This window comes from Nannobrachium achirus (genome assembly GCF_963921795.1).
Source record: "Nannobrachium achirus genome assembly, chromosome: 15".
In the NCBI taxonomy this organism is placed as follows: domain Eukaryota; kingdom Metazoa; phylum Chordata; class Actinopteri; order Myctophiformes; family Myctophidae; genus Nannobrachium; species Nannobrachium achirus.
The window spans coordinates 50,029,608-50,044,825 of NC_137822.1; the positions used below are offsets into that span (position 1 = coordinate 50,029,608).

General features: G+C 40.7%; 1 protein-coding gene across 1 annotated transcript; it reads left to right on the top strand.

Moving 5' to 3' along the window:
- Positions 1-3,170: 3,170 nt before the first annotated feature.
- On the top strand, positions 3,171-14,645 carry derl2 (derlin 2). The gene is made up of 7 exons (XM_080742723.1): positions 3,171-3,349; positions 6,419-6,484; positions 8,302-8,375; positions 10,567-10,660; positions 11,641-11,836; positions 12,771-12,861; positions 14,528-14,645. Exons 1-7 carry the CDS (start codon positions 3,257-3,259, stop codon positions 14,631-14,633), a joined length of 720 nt encoding a protein of 239 aa, XP_080598849.1. The 5' UTR covers positions 3,171-3,256; the 3' UTR covers positions 14,634-14,645.
- Positions 14,646-15,218: the final 573 nt, after the last annotated feature.

Here is a 15,218-nt window from a genome sequence, read left to right on the forward strand (position 1 = left end):
AAAAACGAAGGGAACGCTGTCAGTCAAAGTGACTACTGGCCAATCACAGCGTGTCTTTTCCGTGACTTATCCAAGGACCACAATTCAATTCAACAGAGCCAGTTCCGATGTTGCGCTGCTCAGCTGTTCTAATAGGCTGCATACGTAAAGACCAGCCCCCACCTGCCTCTGATTGGCTTACCGACTTCCGTATGTGTGACGCACGCCCAATGAACACGGAAGCGATGAAGATTCCCTTAGTTGCTCAATGCATTTAGCGCCCCCTAGCCGAAGGAGGCGTCTACCTTACTATGTCTATGGACGCACATGGATGGGCACAACTGCATGCTGGGACCAGGCACCTGCACACATACACATCAAAGGGGGCTTGATCCCCTGCCCTTTTATCCGTCAGTTAAAAGTGCCTTCTCTCTAGACCATGAATGCAGTTTTTATGGTGAAAGAAATGCAAATGCCCCCTCTTTCCATGCCATACCTGAAGGCAGCGTTCAAGAGAATCGCCTTGTCCAAACTCTCCTGAACTTGAATGCAGCATCTCATGTCACATCTCCAGTAGCCTATTCACTTGATTATGCTTAGTTTATTGTGGTATCCCTCACCGAAAATAGCCGACCTCCAAGCTCACAACGCGTCACAGCGCGACACGTTGTGAGCTTGGAGGTCTGCTATTTTCAATGCTTTTCACCAGGCCCTTTCTGAAATGTCAGCCCCTGCCTCTAACATTCTCTGCACGTCCCTGGCTTGGATGTTGACCCTTTTACTAAAAATGTAAATTGTTATGTGATTTTCAGCGGTGCAAACTGCGCCTACATTTCACTTTGTGTGTTTGAGCACGGATCCCCATGTATGGTTAGCCAAATGTTTTATCACGGATCTCCATGTATGGACTTCCCTGCTCAGACACATAAAGTAACTGACGTCGCGGACACAACTGCCCATACAAGGAGATGTGTCGTGTTTGCGCTGCTCACTTCTCGCAGGTGTGATTTTTCTGATCATTTTATGATGTTTTTTTCTGCATAGTGCTGTGTTTATTTGTCTGTCATTCAATGAGTTCATGCATTGAGTACAAAGGACCCCAAAGTAAACGCGGCATTGCTCATTCTTGTGGTCCTAATCCACCTTGTATCTGAACTGTACTGTGCTGTACTATACTGTACTGTACCTATGTAAACTTCTAATAAAGTGCGATATTCAATCAATCAATGAATCAATGTTGAATGCAGACATGGACATCCATACATTGTAAACAGGGTCATTACAAGTGACTTTGGGCTTGACGCTTGTAAATAATATTACGTTATGGGTTGTGTTTTTTTGGGCTGGTTTCTAAAGTGTCCCATGGCAACCTCCCTGTTGTGTAATAATGATAATAAATGATCATTTGGATCCACGTGAAAACAGAATGATTCAAACCATAATAACCTACAGCTGAATGAAGGGTGTATTTATGCTAATATTTACTGATATCCTAGATAAAGTACTATGTTCTATCCGTCTGTCTTTCAATGTTATATGAGATACTTAAAGTGTGGTTCCTGTGGAAATAAGCCTCAGCTTTCTAGGATCTCCTTTTAGTTGACCTGTTTCTATTGCAATCTTCTAATACATTCTTCAATCAATCAATCAATCAATCAATCAATCAATCAATCAATCAAAACGACTTTTATCTTTATATAATTAGTAAGGGTTGCTATACAATACAAACTAGACAGCATATTCTGTATACATAAGGGTAGCTATACCAAAATAATCTTTCTATAAAAAGGGTAGCTATACCAATAGAAATCATATTATCTGCATATCACACACTACATAACAGTTATTTCCCCTCCTTTTCAAGCTCTATTTGCAAAATAAGCCATATATCGGCCTTTTGCTGCCATCTTGTGGTGATAACGGCAAAGTGCACAATACATTTTACAGCAACAATAGGCCTACTGATTAAAATAACGAGTGATTATTATTATTATTAAACGTAACTACTAATCAAACACAGTGTTTGTAATGAGAGCTGATATAAGCAGGTTTTATACTTTTATAATCATCTTTATGTCCCTAAAACATCATTATGGAACGCTGCGTCAGAAGAGACCAGATTCTTGTTGAGACTTCCGGTGCGTCACACTGAAATCAGTGACCTATCGCATCCTGTACCCCTTCCGGTGTGTCACACTGAAACCGGTGACTCATCGTACCCTGCTCCTCTTCCAGTACGTCACACTGAAACGGGTGCCCTATCGCACCCTGCTCCTTTTCCGCTACGTCACACAGAAACCGGTGACATATCGTACCCTGCTCCTCTTCCGGTACGTCACACAGAAACCGGTGACCTATCGCATCCTGCTCCTCTTCCGGTGCGTCACACTGAAATCGGTGACCTATCGTACCCTACTCCCCTTCCGGTACGTCACACAGAAACCGGTGACCTATCGCATCCTGCTCCCCGACAGGTGTCGGGTCCATGACGCGACCGAGTATTTCCCGGTGAATCTGTGCGCAAAGGTGGGGGCTTGGGAGTGTGGGGGACACGAACCACTGACTATTGCTGATGATGGAGAGGTTATATAGCTTAGCTTTTATGTATTATGTTATGTAATGTAATCTTGCCGATTTAGTAAGAGACTCGTCGCAAATTGCAAGATATTTAAAAGTTATTTGGGGCCATGATGATATCCTTTCTTCCCACAACAAGGATTTATATTGTCTGTGTTATTGTTTACAACCACAATTATTCACGTGTGGCAAGATCGCGGTTCACTAGTTTTAGTAGGCTATAGACTCGAGGTGGGTGAAGCCTTTTCAGAAGTTAATTTAATGTTTTCCTTTATCCTCATCTAATCTTGCGCTAATGCACGCAACTGTTTTTGCCATGTTTTAAGGCCGTGTATGCTTTTCAGAAGTTAATTTAATGTTTTCCATTAAATGATTTCCTTTATCGTCATCCTCCGCTAATGCACGCAACTGTTTTCGCCAGGTTTTAAGGTCTTATTTTAGTTGTTTCTCATAAGCTCGCAACCCTCCTTGCCCATCGGCCCCCACCTTTGCGCACAGATTCACCGGGAAATACTCGGTCGCGTCCATGACCTATCGCATCCCGCTCGCCCCGCCCCCTCCGGTTAACAGGAAATGACGCCACGCATAGATGACGTGTCGTGCAGGTTGCCGGAAGGAACAAGCAGCTTCCCGTCGCTCTGAGAATCTTTTATAAAACAACCTTTTATTTTTATGTAGATTTATAGTTTTATATGTAAACATGGCTTATCAGACCTTACAGCAGGAATACCTGCAGATCCCTCTGGTGACCAGAGCTTACACTACGGCCTGTGTTCTGACTACTGCAGCAGTGGTAATATAGATCTACTATCTACTAATATACTGTATTATATACACATATAATAGATCTATATGTATCTTACACTACGGCCTGTGTTCTGACTACTGCAGCAGTGGTAATATAGATCTACTATCTACTAATACTGTTAGTTTAAACATAATAGATCTATATATGTATGAATGTATCTTACACTACAGCCTGTGTACTGACTACTGCAGCAGTGGTAATATAGATCTACTATCTACTAATATACTGTATTATATACACATAATACTATATCTATATGTATCTTACACTACAACCTGCGTTCTGACTACTGCAGCAGTGGTAGGTTTATTATATATAGATCTACTATAATACTATATATACTGTTAATGTACTGTTTAAACATATAGATCTATATGTATCTTACACTACAGCCTGCGTTCTGACTACAGCAGCAGTGGTAATATAGATCTACTATCTACTAATATACTGTTAATGTACTGTTTAAACATATAGATCTATATGTATCTTATACTACAGCCTGCGTTCTGACTACTGCAGCAGTGGTAGGTTTATGTTGTATAGATCTACTATCTACTAATATACTGTATTATATAGATCTATATGTATCTTATACTACAGCCTGTGTTCTGACTACTGCAGCAGTGGTAATATATATCTACTATCTACTAATATACTGTATTATATACACATATACTAGATCTATATGTATCTTACACTACAGCCTGCGTTCTGACTACTGCAGCAGTGGTAATATAGATCTACTATCTACTATCTACTAATATACTGTTAATGTACTGTTTAAACATATAGATATAGATCTATATGTATCTTATACTGCAGCCTGCGTTCTGACCACAGCAGCAGTGGTAATATAGATCTACTATCTACTAATATACTGTATTATATAGATCTATATGTATCTTACACTACAGCCTGCGTTCTGACTACTGCAGCAGTGGTAATATAGATCTACTATCTACTAATATACTGTATTATATAGATCTATATATATCTTACACTACGGCCTGTGTACTGACTGCAGCAGTGGTAATATAGATCTACTATCTACTAATATACTGTATTATATAGATCTATATTAGCCGCAAATTGCAACACTAGATTGTTTTATACTCGGATGAATCTAGGGTTGCAATACCTCCCATAGGGATCCAATGCATGAAAACAGTTTTTTGCTATCTGATTGTATTAAACGACTTCAAACTCACCAATATTGTGGCTCTATGGAAAGCTTGGAATTTACTCTTGCTATCTGCAAAGTGTTTGTTTCTGAAAAATCCACCGTGGAATTGTTATGATTTTATTTTCTGTCAAGAAATTCAGTTCGGGTGATTATTTTTTCTAAGTGCTGGAGTTTGGAAGCGCTCGTGGGAAGTCACTCAGCAGTCCTGTGTACCAGCTGGTTCTGTCACATAGCCTAATGCAGGAGGCAGCGGGACGTGGTGTTATAGAAGACGAGCGCTTCCTAAGTTCAAGACTTAGAAAAAAAACATGGCTGCTCGGATTTTATTGACAGAAAATAAATCATAACAATTCCACGGTGGAATTCTCAGAAACAAACACTTTGCAGATAGCAAGAGTAAATTCCAAGCTTTCCATAGAGCCACAATATTGGTGAGTTTGAAGTCGTTTAATACAATCAGATAGCAAAAAACTGTTTTCATGCATTGGATCCCTATGGGAGGTATTGCAACCCTAGATTCATCCGAGTATAAAAAAAATCTAGTGTTGCAATTTGCGGCTAGATCTATATATGTATCTTACACTACAGCCTGTGTACTGACTACTGCAGCAGTGGTAGGTTTATTATATACAGATCTACTAGTAACTATAATATACTGTATTATAGATCTATATATATCTTACACTACAGCCTGTGTTCTGACTACTGCAGCAGTGGTAAGATTATTATATATAGATCTACTATCTACTAATATACTGTATTATATACACATATACTAGAGCTATATATATCTTACACTACAGCCTGTGTTCTGACTACAACAGCAGTGGTAAGGTTTATGCTATATAGATCTACTATAATATAGTGTATTATATACACACATATAAAGACCTCTAACAGCCTGTGTACTGACCACAGCAGCAGTGGTTAGATGTTATATTATCCAAATGGACCCTTACAGATCTGTAACTGTTGAGAGTGTAATATTTTACGCTCTCAAGACTTAAATTACTGTTAAACACCTGTGTTACTTAGTTTACTAGAAGTCTACACAGTTAGAGAAGGTAGAAGAATTGTTATTTTGATCATCGTTTTGACTGTTATCCCTCCTATGGCACCAACATCAATACAGCATGGAATTGTGGATTTGGAATGGGATTCTGAGAGGCTAAATGTCATGGAATGTTGGTCCGTGGTCCCTGGCTCAAATGCTGAATAAACTAGAGCAGGGGTTTTCAAAGTGGGTGACGGGGCACCCTGGGGTGCTGTGACGGCAGTCCAGGGGTGCCGCGAGATCATTTGATAATATTTGGAATTTATTTGGACACTTGAAAAAAATATTTAGGACAAAAAAATAAAGTACAAAGTTATTTTCAGTCAGTTCTAACCAAAATGGCTGTTATCTCAACATTTTACTCACAACATAATCACTAAAATATCGTCACTGTCGGGCAGAAACCTCGTATCTCCAAGTTACAAGACTGTTGCACAAAACTAGTGAAAACAGCCGATCTACAAGCACACAACGCCTTGCGGGTGCGAGGCGTTGATCTGCTGTTGTTTTTGTTTTCTGCTGTTGTTTTCACTAATTTTGTGCGACGGCCTTGTATGATGAAGCAGGGCTTTGCTTTGCGAAAAAACTTACAAAATGGAACGAAGGCCGTCATTTTATTTTAATTTGTTTTCCTAATGGCCGGCCTGGACCGGCCGTTCGGGAGTTGTCCTGCTTTTCCCAATGGCCAGCACGTGCCTGGTGGATCTGTACATCTGCCATTTTTACACATTTAGTTTTAAATGATTCATGTGCGTCTCATCTAAGTATTTTATTCTCTCTCTCTCTCTCTCTCTCTCTCTCTCTCTCTCTCTCTCAGCAACTAGAGCTCATCACTCCATTCCAGCTGTACTTCAACCCTGATCTGATTCTACGCAATTACCAGGTGAGTGACCTTTGACCTTTCACCCCACATAACTGACCATTGATTGATTGATGTAAACAACATGTTGGTACAGAGGCAGACTATTGTGATTACTGTCACAGTATAGAGCTACTGTATTTAACACTGTTACTGAACAAACACTCTATAGCAGGGGTCTTCAACAGGGGGTCCGGGACCCCTAGGGGGTCCTCAGAGTTACTACAGGGGGTCCTTCAAATCTTTCAATCCTTTTTAATATTAACAACTTGAACCCTAGGCTAGTGTCCATATTCTGAGAACTGTAGCCAACAATAGCAGATATACAAGCTCACAACGCCTCGCGCAAAGAGGTTTGGTGTAGAGGTGAAAAAGAGCAGACTAAGTACAGTGAAAGGTCAAGTTTATTAAGTATTGACGGTTCAAGTGGTTAAATATCAGAAAACACAAATTGACATGAATACCAAATACACTGATGATTGTGCTGTCAAACAATGAAACTATATGGAATCTATGAACAGGTTGTGGGGGTCCCTGCTTCATCTCTCTCTCAACTAAGGGGTCCCTGCTTCATCTCTCTCTGAACTAAGGGGTCCTTGCTTCATCTCTCTCTCAACTAAGGGGTCCTTGTCCTGAAAACATTGAAGACCCCTGCTCTTAGGGGTGGATATTGGCAAGAATTTCGCGATGCAATACGTATCACGATACTTGGGTCACGATGCAATAGTATCACAATATATTGTGAATCTTTGCAATACAATACTATTGCGATATATCAGCTTTAAAACTGTCACAATATAGAGCTGTTTAACACTGTTACTGAACAAACACTCTATAGCAATGATTACTGTCACAATATAGAGCTATTTAACACTGTTACTGAACAAACACTCTATAGCAATGATTACTGTCACAATATAGAGCTATTTAACACTGTTACTGAACAAACACTCTATATCAATGATTGCTGTCACAATATAGAGCTATTTAACACTGTTACTGAACACTCTATAGCAATGATTACTGTCACAATATAGAGCTGTTTAACACTGTTACTGAACACTCTATAGCAATGATTACTGTCACAATATAGAGCTATTTAACACTGTTACTGAACAAACACTCTATAGCAATGATTACGTTCACAATATAGAGCTGTTTAACACTGTTACTGAACACACACTCTATAGCAATGATTACTGTCACAATATAGAGCTGTTTAACACTGTTACTGAACACACACTCTATAGCAATGATTACTGTCACAATATAGAGCTATTTAACACTGTTACTGAACAAACACTCTATAGCAATGATTACTGTCACAATATAGAGCTAATTTAACACTGTTACTGAACACTCTATAGCAATGATTACTGTCACAATATAGAGCTATTTAACACTGTTACTGAACAAACACTCTATAGCAATGATTACTGTCACAATATAGAGCTATTTAACACTGTTACTGAACAAACACTCTATAGCAATGATTACTGTCACAATATAGAGCTATTTAACACTGTTACTGAACAAACACTCTATAGCAATGATTACTGTCACAATATAGAGCTAATTTAACACTTATTCTAACCAAATTAGATAACTTTACTCTACTTTTTTTTTTTAAGTGGTTATTTTTTTCCATTTCCTGAAAAGTAATGAATTGAACGTCCAAGGTTTCCACCTAACAGCTGATGTTCTGTCATCTCTTCCAGGTATGGAGGCTAATAACCAACTTCTTGTTCTTCTCTTCCAGGTATGGAGGCTAATAACCAACTTCTTGTTCTTCTCTTCCAGGTATGGAGGCTAATAACCAACTTCTTGTTCTTCTCTTCCAGGTATGGAGGCTAATAACCAACTTCTTGTTCTTCGGACCAGTCGGCTTCAACTTTCTTTTCAATATGATTTTTTTGTATCCTTCTCAAACTGTCTGTGAGTTGTTAAGCGTACGTTAGGAACCTGCAGTTTGACATGTCATAGAAGTGCTTCTCCATTAGAAGGTTTCCTTCACAGTGCTCTCAAGGTACAGAATGTTGTTTAGATTAGATGTTGCATCATCCAACAACATTGGATGTTGGATTATGGAGATATAATCTATGGCAGGGGTTATCAAAGTGGGTGACGGGGCACCCTGGGGTGCCGTGACGGCAGTCCAGGGGTGCCGCGAGATCATTTGATAATATTTGGAATTTATTTGGACAAATATTTAATATAATTTTAAACTTGAAGTTATTCTCAGTCAGTTCTAACCAACATGGCTATTATCTCAACGTTTTCTTCGCAACATAATCACTAAAATATCGTCACTGTCGGGCAGAAACCTCGTATCTCCAAGTTTCAAATGCGTACGCCTTTTTTTTTTTTTTTTTTTTTCAAGATTTTTTTTTTTTGCTTTTTGCCCTTATTGGATAGGACAGTAAACTGACAGGAAATGGGGGAGAGACAGGGAGTGACATGCGGCAAAGGTCGCCCGGATCGGGAATCGAACCGGCGACGCCGACAGGCATTGATGCCGAAATGGCAATGCCTATAATGCGCCTGGTCCACTAGGCCACCAGGCACCCCAATGTGTACGTCTTTTGGTAAAGCAAAGCCCTGCTTCATCATACAAGACTGTTGCACAAAACTAGTGAAAACAGCCGATCTACAAGCACACAACGGCGTTGTGTGCTTGTAGATCGTCTGTTTTCACTAGTTTAGTACATTTTATAGATGATAAATACAAAACCAACGGTTTTGGACATACAAGGTTTCCACCCGACAATGACGATATGCTATAAATATAAGGTGCTGGGAGTGAAAATTCATTCATTCATGGGGTGCCCTGAGACAAAAAAAGTTTGGGAACCCCTGATCTATGGTTGCAGGTGCCTCCACACTCAAGCCTCTGGACTCAGTTGAGCACTCATCTCTAATGTTTATTACTGGTGGGAACTCTAACACTCATCACTGCACCCTGTATGACATGGTGGGCTGGAGTTCCTTGTCAGAGAGGTGCAACTATCATTGTCATCTCTTCATTCATAAATATATCTCTTCATTCATAAAGCTCTGGTTGGTAAACTGTCACATACATCTCTTCATTCATAAAGCTCTGGTTGGTAAACTGACACATACATCTCTTCATTCATAAATACATCTCTTCATTCATAAATACATCTCTTCATTCATAAAGCCCTGGTTGGTAAACTGCCACATACATCTCTTCATTCATAAAGCCCTGGTTGGTAAACTGACACATACATCTCTTCATTCATAAAGCTCTGGTTGGTAAACTGCCACATACATCTCTTCATTCATAAAGCCCTGGTTGGTAAACTGACACATACATCTCTTCATTCATAAAGCTCTGGTTGGTAAACTGACACATACATCTCTTCATTCATAAAGCCCTGGTTGGTAAACTGACACATACATCTCTTCATTCATAAAGCTCTGGTTGGTAAACTGTAACATACATCTCTTCATTCATAAAGCCCTGGTTGGTAAACTGACACATACATCTCTTCATTCATAAAGCTCTGGTTGGTAAACTGCCACATACATCTCTTCATTCATAAAGCTCTGGTTGGTAAACTGCCACATACATCTCTTCCATGCTACGTGAGAAACCTATAGTCACATTCAAAGTGACGATATTTTAGTGATTATGTTGTGAGGAAAGTGTTGAGATAACAGCCATTTTGGTTAGAACTGTCTGAAAATAACTTTGTACTTCCAGTTTAAAATGATACTAAATATTTTTTCAAGTGTCCAAATAAATTCCAAATATTATCAAATGATCTCGCGGCACCCCTGGACTGCCGTCACGGCACCCCAGGGTGCCCCGTCACCCACTTTGAAAACCCCTCTATTAGAAGGTCAGAAGGTCCTTAACAGTGCTCTCAGGTTGTTAGATGTTGTATCAAGGTTAGATGGTTCCATTAGAAGGTCCTTAACGATGCTCCTCAGGTACAGGTACTGCAGGATGTGGTTTAGATGTTGTTAGAAGGTCTGATCTCCATTAGAAGGTCCTTAACGATGCTCTCAAGTTGTTTAGATGTTGTATCTAGGGTTAGATGGTTCCAACAGAAGGTCAGATGGTCCTTAACGATGCTCCTCAGGTACAGGTACTGCAGGATGCTGGAGGAAGGATCCTTCAGAGGGAGAACTGCTGACTTTGTCTTCATGTTCCTGTTTGGAGGCCTGCTGATGACTGTATCCTTTATACAATATAATATGTACTCTATATGATGATTTTTCACCCTGTGCCAATTATCAAATGTAATCCTGGGCTCTGCTCTCCCTCTGCCAACCTGGGGAGAGCAACGGACTGACCTCATGCTTCCTTCAGTGCATGAGGAGTGAGCAGGCCGCTTCTTATCACCTGACAGGGGGGAGTTTCCCCGGTTGGATGTAGCGCGTGGAAGGAACATGTTATTCCCACCAGTTCCTTTCCCCTCCATCAGGTAGTATAGAGACCAGGATTACTGCATGTTTTTAGTGAGGCTACCTACCCTAGGGGACACGGGGAGAACATGCAAACGACCAGCTCCCCCCCAACCCCAGCTCATACAGTATATCCATAACTAACCATTCCTTGACCAGGGTGTCTCAGATCTTCATATAGAGTTATTTATTCATACAGTACATGTGTACTACTTTTATAGAGTTATTATTCATACAGTACATGTGTTAAACTCATATATAGTTATTATTCATACAGTACATGTATAAACCTTGATCAGGGGGTCTCAGATCTTCATATAGAGTTATTATTCATACAGTACATGTATAAAGCTCATATAGAGTTATTTATTCATACAGTACATGTATAAACCTTGACCAGGGGGTCTCAGATCTTCATATAGTTATGTATTCATACAGTACATGTATAAACCTCATATAGTTATGTATTCATACAGTACATGTATAAACCTCATATAGTTATGTATTCATACAGTACATGTATAAACCTTGACCAGGGGGTCTCAGATCTTCGGTATAGAGTTATTATTCATACAGTACATGTATAAAGCTTGTATGGAGTTATTATTCATACAGTACATGTATAAACCTTGACCAGGGGGTCTCAGATCTTCGGTATAGAGTTATGTATTCATACAGTACATGTATAAAGCTCGTATGGAGTTATGTATTCATACAGTACATGTATAAACCTTGACCACAGAGCTCAGATCTTCGGTATCTTCGTCAGCCTGGTGTTCCTTGGCCAGGCGTTCACCATCATGCTGGTGTACGTGTGGAGCAGGAGGAACCCCAACGTCCGCATGAACTTCTTTGGTCTGCTGAACTTCCAGGCTCCCTTCCTGCCCTGGGTGTTGATGGGCTTCTCCCTTCTGCTGGGGAACTCTATCATCGTAGACTTACTGGGTAATGAAACCATTAACCTTAACTAACACTAACTCTATCATCGTTGATCTGCTGGGTAATTAAACTATTAACCTGTTAAAGGGATATTCCACTTTCAAAAAAACTTTTCGTCATTTTATCGTCTAATCAGGCTTTTATGAACACCCTGAACAGTTTTTAATTTGCTTGATTCAATATTTAGATATTTGATGTAAATGATATCAGGCCCTCCTCCTCCAGAGCCTCTCCCCATACACACCCATTGTAACTTCAAACTCCATTTTAACCATGATAGATTCATTAAAAACACCCATTATGTTTTTTCTGTTAACTCATACTACCCTCCTAGGTTTTGAAGCAGGGTGCGTTTGTTTTCATAGGTTCTGAACCAGGGTGTGTTTGTTTTCATATGTTTTGAACCAGGGTGTGTTTGTTTTCACTAGGTTTTGAACCAGGGTGCGTTTGTTTTCTGTAGGTTTTGAACCAGGGTGTGTTTGTTTTCACTAGGTTTTGAACCAGGGTGCGTTTGTTTTCACTAGGTTTTTTACTAGGGTGTGTTTGTTTTCATAGGTTTTGAAACAGGGTGCGTTTGTTTTCACTAGGTTTTTTACAAGGGTGTGTTTGTTTTCACTAGGTTTTGAACCAGGGTGCGTTTGTTTTCACTAGGTTTTTTACTAGGGTGTGTTTGTTTTCATAGGTTTTGAACCAGGGTGCGTTTGTTTTCACTAGGTTTTTTACTAGGGTGTGTTTGTTTTCTGTAGGTTTTGAACCAGGGTGTGTTTGTTTTCTGTAGGTTTTGAAGCAGGGTGCGTTTGTTTTCACTAGGTTTTGAACCAGGGTGTGTTTGTTTTCACTAGGTTTTGAACCAGGGTGTGTTTGTTTTCATAGGTTTTGAACCAGGGTGCGTTTGTTTTCACTAGGTTTTGAAGCAGGGTGTGTTTGTTTTCTCCTCCAGGCATCGCTGTGGGTCACGTCTACTTCTTCCTGGAGGATGTGTTCCCCAACCAGCCAGGAGGGGGCAGATGGCTGAAGACTCCTTCTCTCATGTATGTTCTTAGTTTAACCCTTTAACTTCTCTCATGTACTGTTTTTAGTTTAACCCTTTAACTTCTGTTCTTAGTTTAACCCTTTAACTTCTGTTCTTAGTTTAACTCTTTAACTTCTGTTCTTAGTTCAACTTCTGTTCTTAGTTTAACTTCTGTTCTTAGTTTAACTCTTTAACTCATATGCTGCCAAACCCGAGGAACCCGAGAATTTCGCGATGTACCACCCTGCCACGCCCGAGGAACCCGAGAATTTTTGAAAAAAAAAAAGAAAAAAAAACAAAATTCCAAAAATTTTTTTTGACCCCAAAACATTTAGTAGGCATGATAGCGATCGCGAAATTGCATGTTTAACCCCCATAGCAACCCCATCTTTCAAACATGGCAGCCATCTTTGTTTACATTTTAGGAAAACATAATGGCTGCTATCTCATGAATGCCTGAACGGATTTCCATTCGGATTTTTTTGTTTGAAAGCTGTGAGCAATGTGGACACACGTGGTGCATTATCTAGGCATGGGTGTGCATGATCCGTGCACTATGAATTACATGGAAGTCTATGGATACAGTTTGGCCTATGAGGGTACGAAGGTTTTGTTAAATGGCAGCAGATGAGTTAACTTCTGTTCTTAGTTTAACTTCTGTTCTTAGTTTAACTTCTGTTCTTAGTTTAACCCTTTAACTTCTGTTCTTAGTTTAACTCTTTAACTTCTGTTCTTAGTTTAACTCTTTAACTTCTGTTCTTAGTTTAACTTCTGTTCTTAGTTTAACTCTTTAACTTCTGTACTTAGTTTAACTCTTTAACTTCTGTTCTTAGTTTAACTCTTTAACTTCTGTTCTTAGTTTAACCCTTTAATGTCTGTTCTTAGTTTAACTCTTTAACTTCTGTTCTTAGTTTAACTCTTTAATGTCTGTTCTTAGTTTAACTCTTTAACTTCTGTTCTTAGTTTAACTCTTTAACTTCTGTTCTTAGTTTAACTTATGTTCTTAGTTTAACTTCTGTTCTTAGTTTAACCCTTTAACTTCTCTCATGTACGTCTGTTCTTAGTTTAAAGGTCTTTGCACACGGACGCGTTTTTCAACCATTGAGGTTTTTCCGCTTGTTGCATGATTGAAACGCATTGGATTTGGTGTGCAAGGCTGTGCAGGAATCGGTGCTGCGGATCCCAAAAGGAGTCATAAAAGGAGTGATGAGTTTTTTACCGCATGCGACAAGACGCACAAATCGAACTGGGTTCGATTGAGAAGAAAGCGCACAGCCGCAGCCACTCGTCGCACGGCTAATTCGGAGCTAGTGTGCATGAGGTCGTAGAGAATCATTGTTTTCTTTAAAAAAAATTAAATTGTCCGTTTTATCCGTGCGAACAAATGCGTCTGTGTGCAAAGCCCTTTACTCTTTAACTTCTCTCATGTTTGTCTGTTCAGTCAGTTATAGTTTAATGTACTTAATATGTTCTTACTGTTAGTGATAGTTTAATGGTGAAATAAAGTTAAATAGCCCTAATTATTCTTATTCTTATTCTAAACAGAAAGATGCTGTTCCACACCTTAGAGGAAGATGCTAACTATTCTTATTATTCTTATTCTTATCCTAAACAGAAAGATGCTGTTCCACACCTTAGAGGAAGATGCTAACTATTCTTATTATTCTTATTCTTATCATAAACAGAAAGATGCTGTTCGACGCCCCAGAGGAAGACGCCAACTACAACCCTCTTCCTGAGGAGAGACCTGGAGGATTCGCCTGGGGGGAGGGGCAACGCCTGGGGGGGTAACAGAGACCACGCCCCCTGGGGGAGGGGCAACACCTGGGGGGGTAACAGAGACCACGCCCCCTGGGGGAGGGGCAACGCCTGGGGGGGGGGTAACAGAGACCACGCCCCCTGGGGGAGGGGCAACATGGGGGGGTAACAGAGAGCACGCCCCCTGGGGGAGAGGCAACATGGGGGGTAACAGACCACACCCCCTGGGGGGGGGGGACATAGACCACACCCCCTGGGGGAGGGGCAACACCTGGGGGGGTAACAGACCACGCCCCCTGGGGGGGGGGGGGTAACATAGACCACGCCCCCTGGGGGGAGGGGCAATGCCTGGGGGGGTAACAGAGACCACGCCCCCTGGGGAAGGGGCAACGCCTGGGGAGGGGGGGGGGTTAACAGAGACCACACCCCCTGTGGGAGGGGTAACACCTGGGGGAGGGGCAACACCTGTGGGGGGGGGGTAACAGAGACCACGCCCCCTGCGGGAAGGGCAACACATGGTGGGGGGGGGGGGGGGTAACAGAGACCACGCCCCCTCCCTACCTGCCACTGCTGAGTAACTTATAAAGACTCTTCCTCAGAGAGAAACGAAGGGACGTA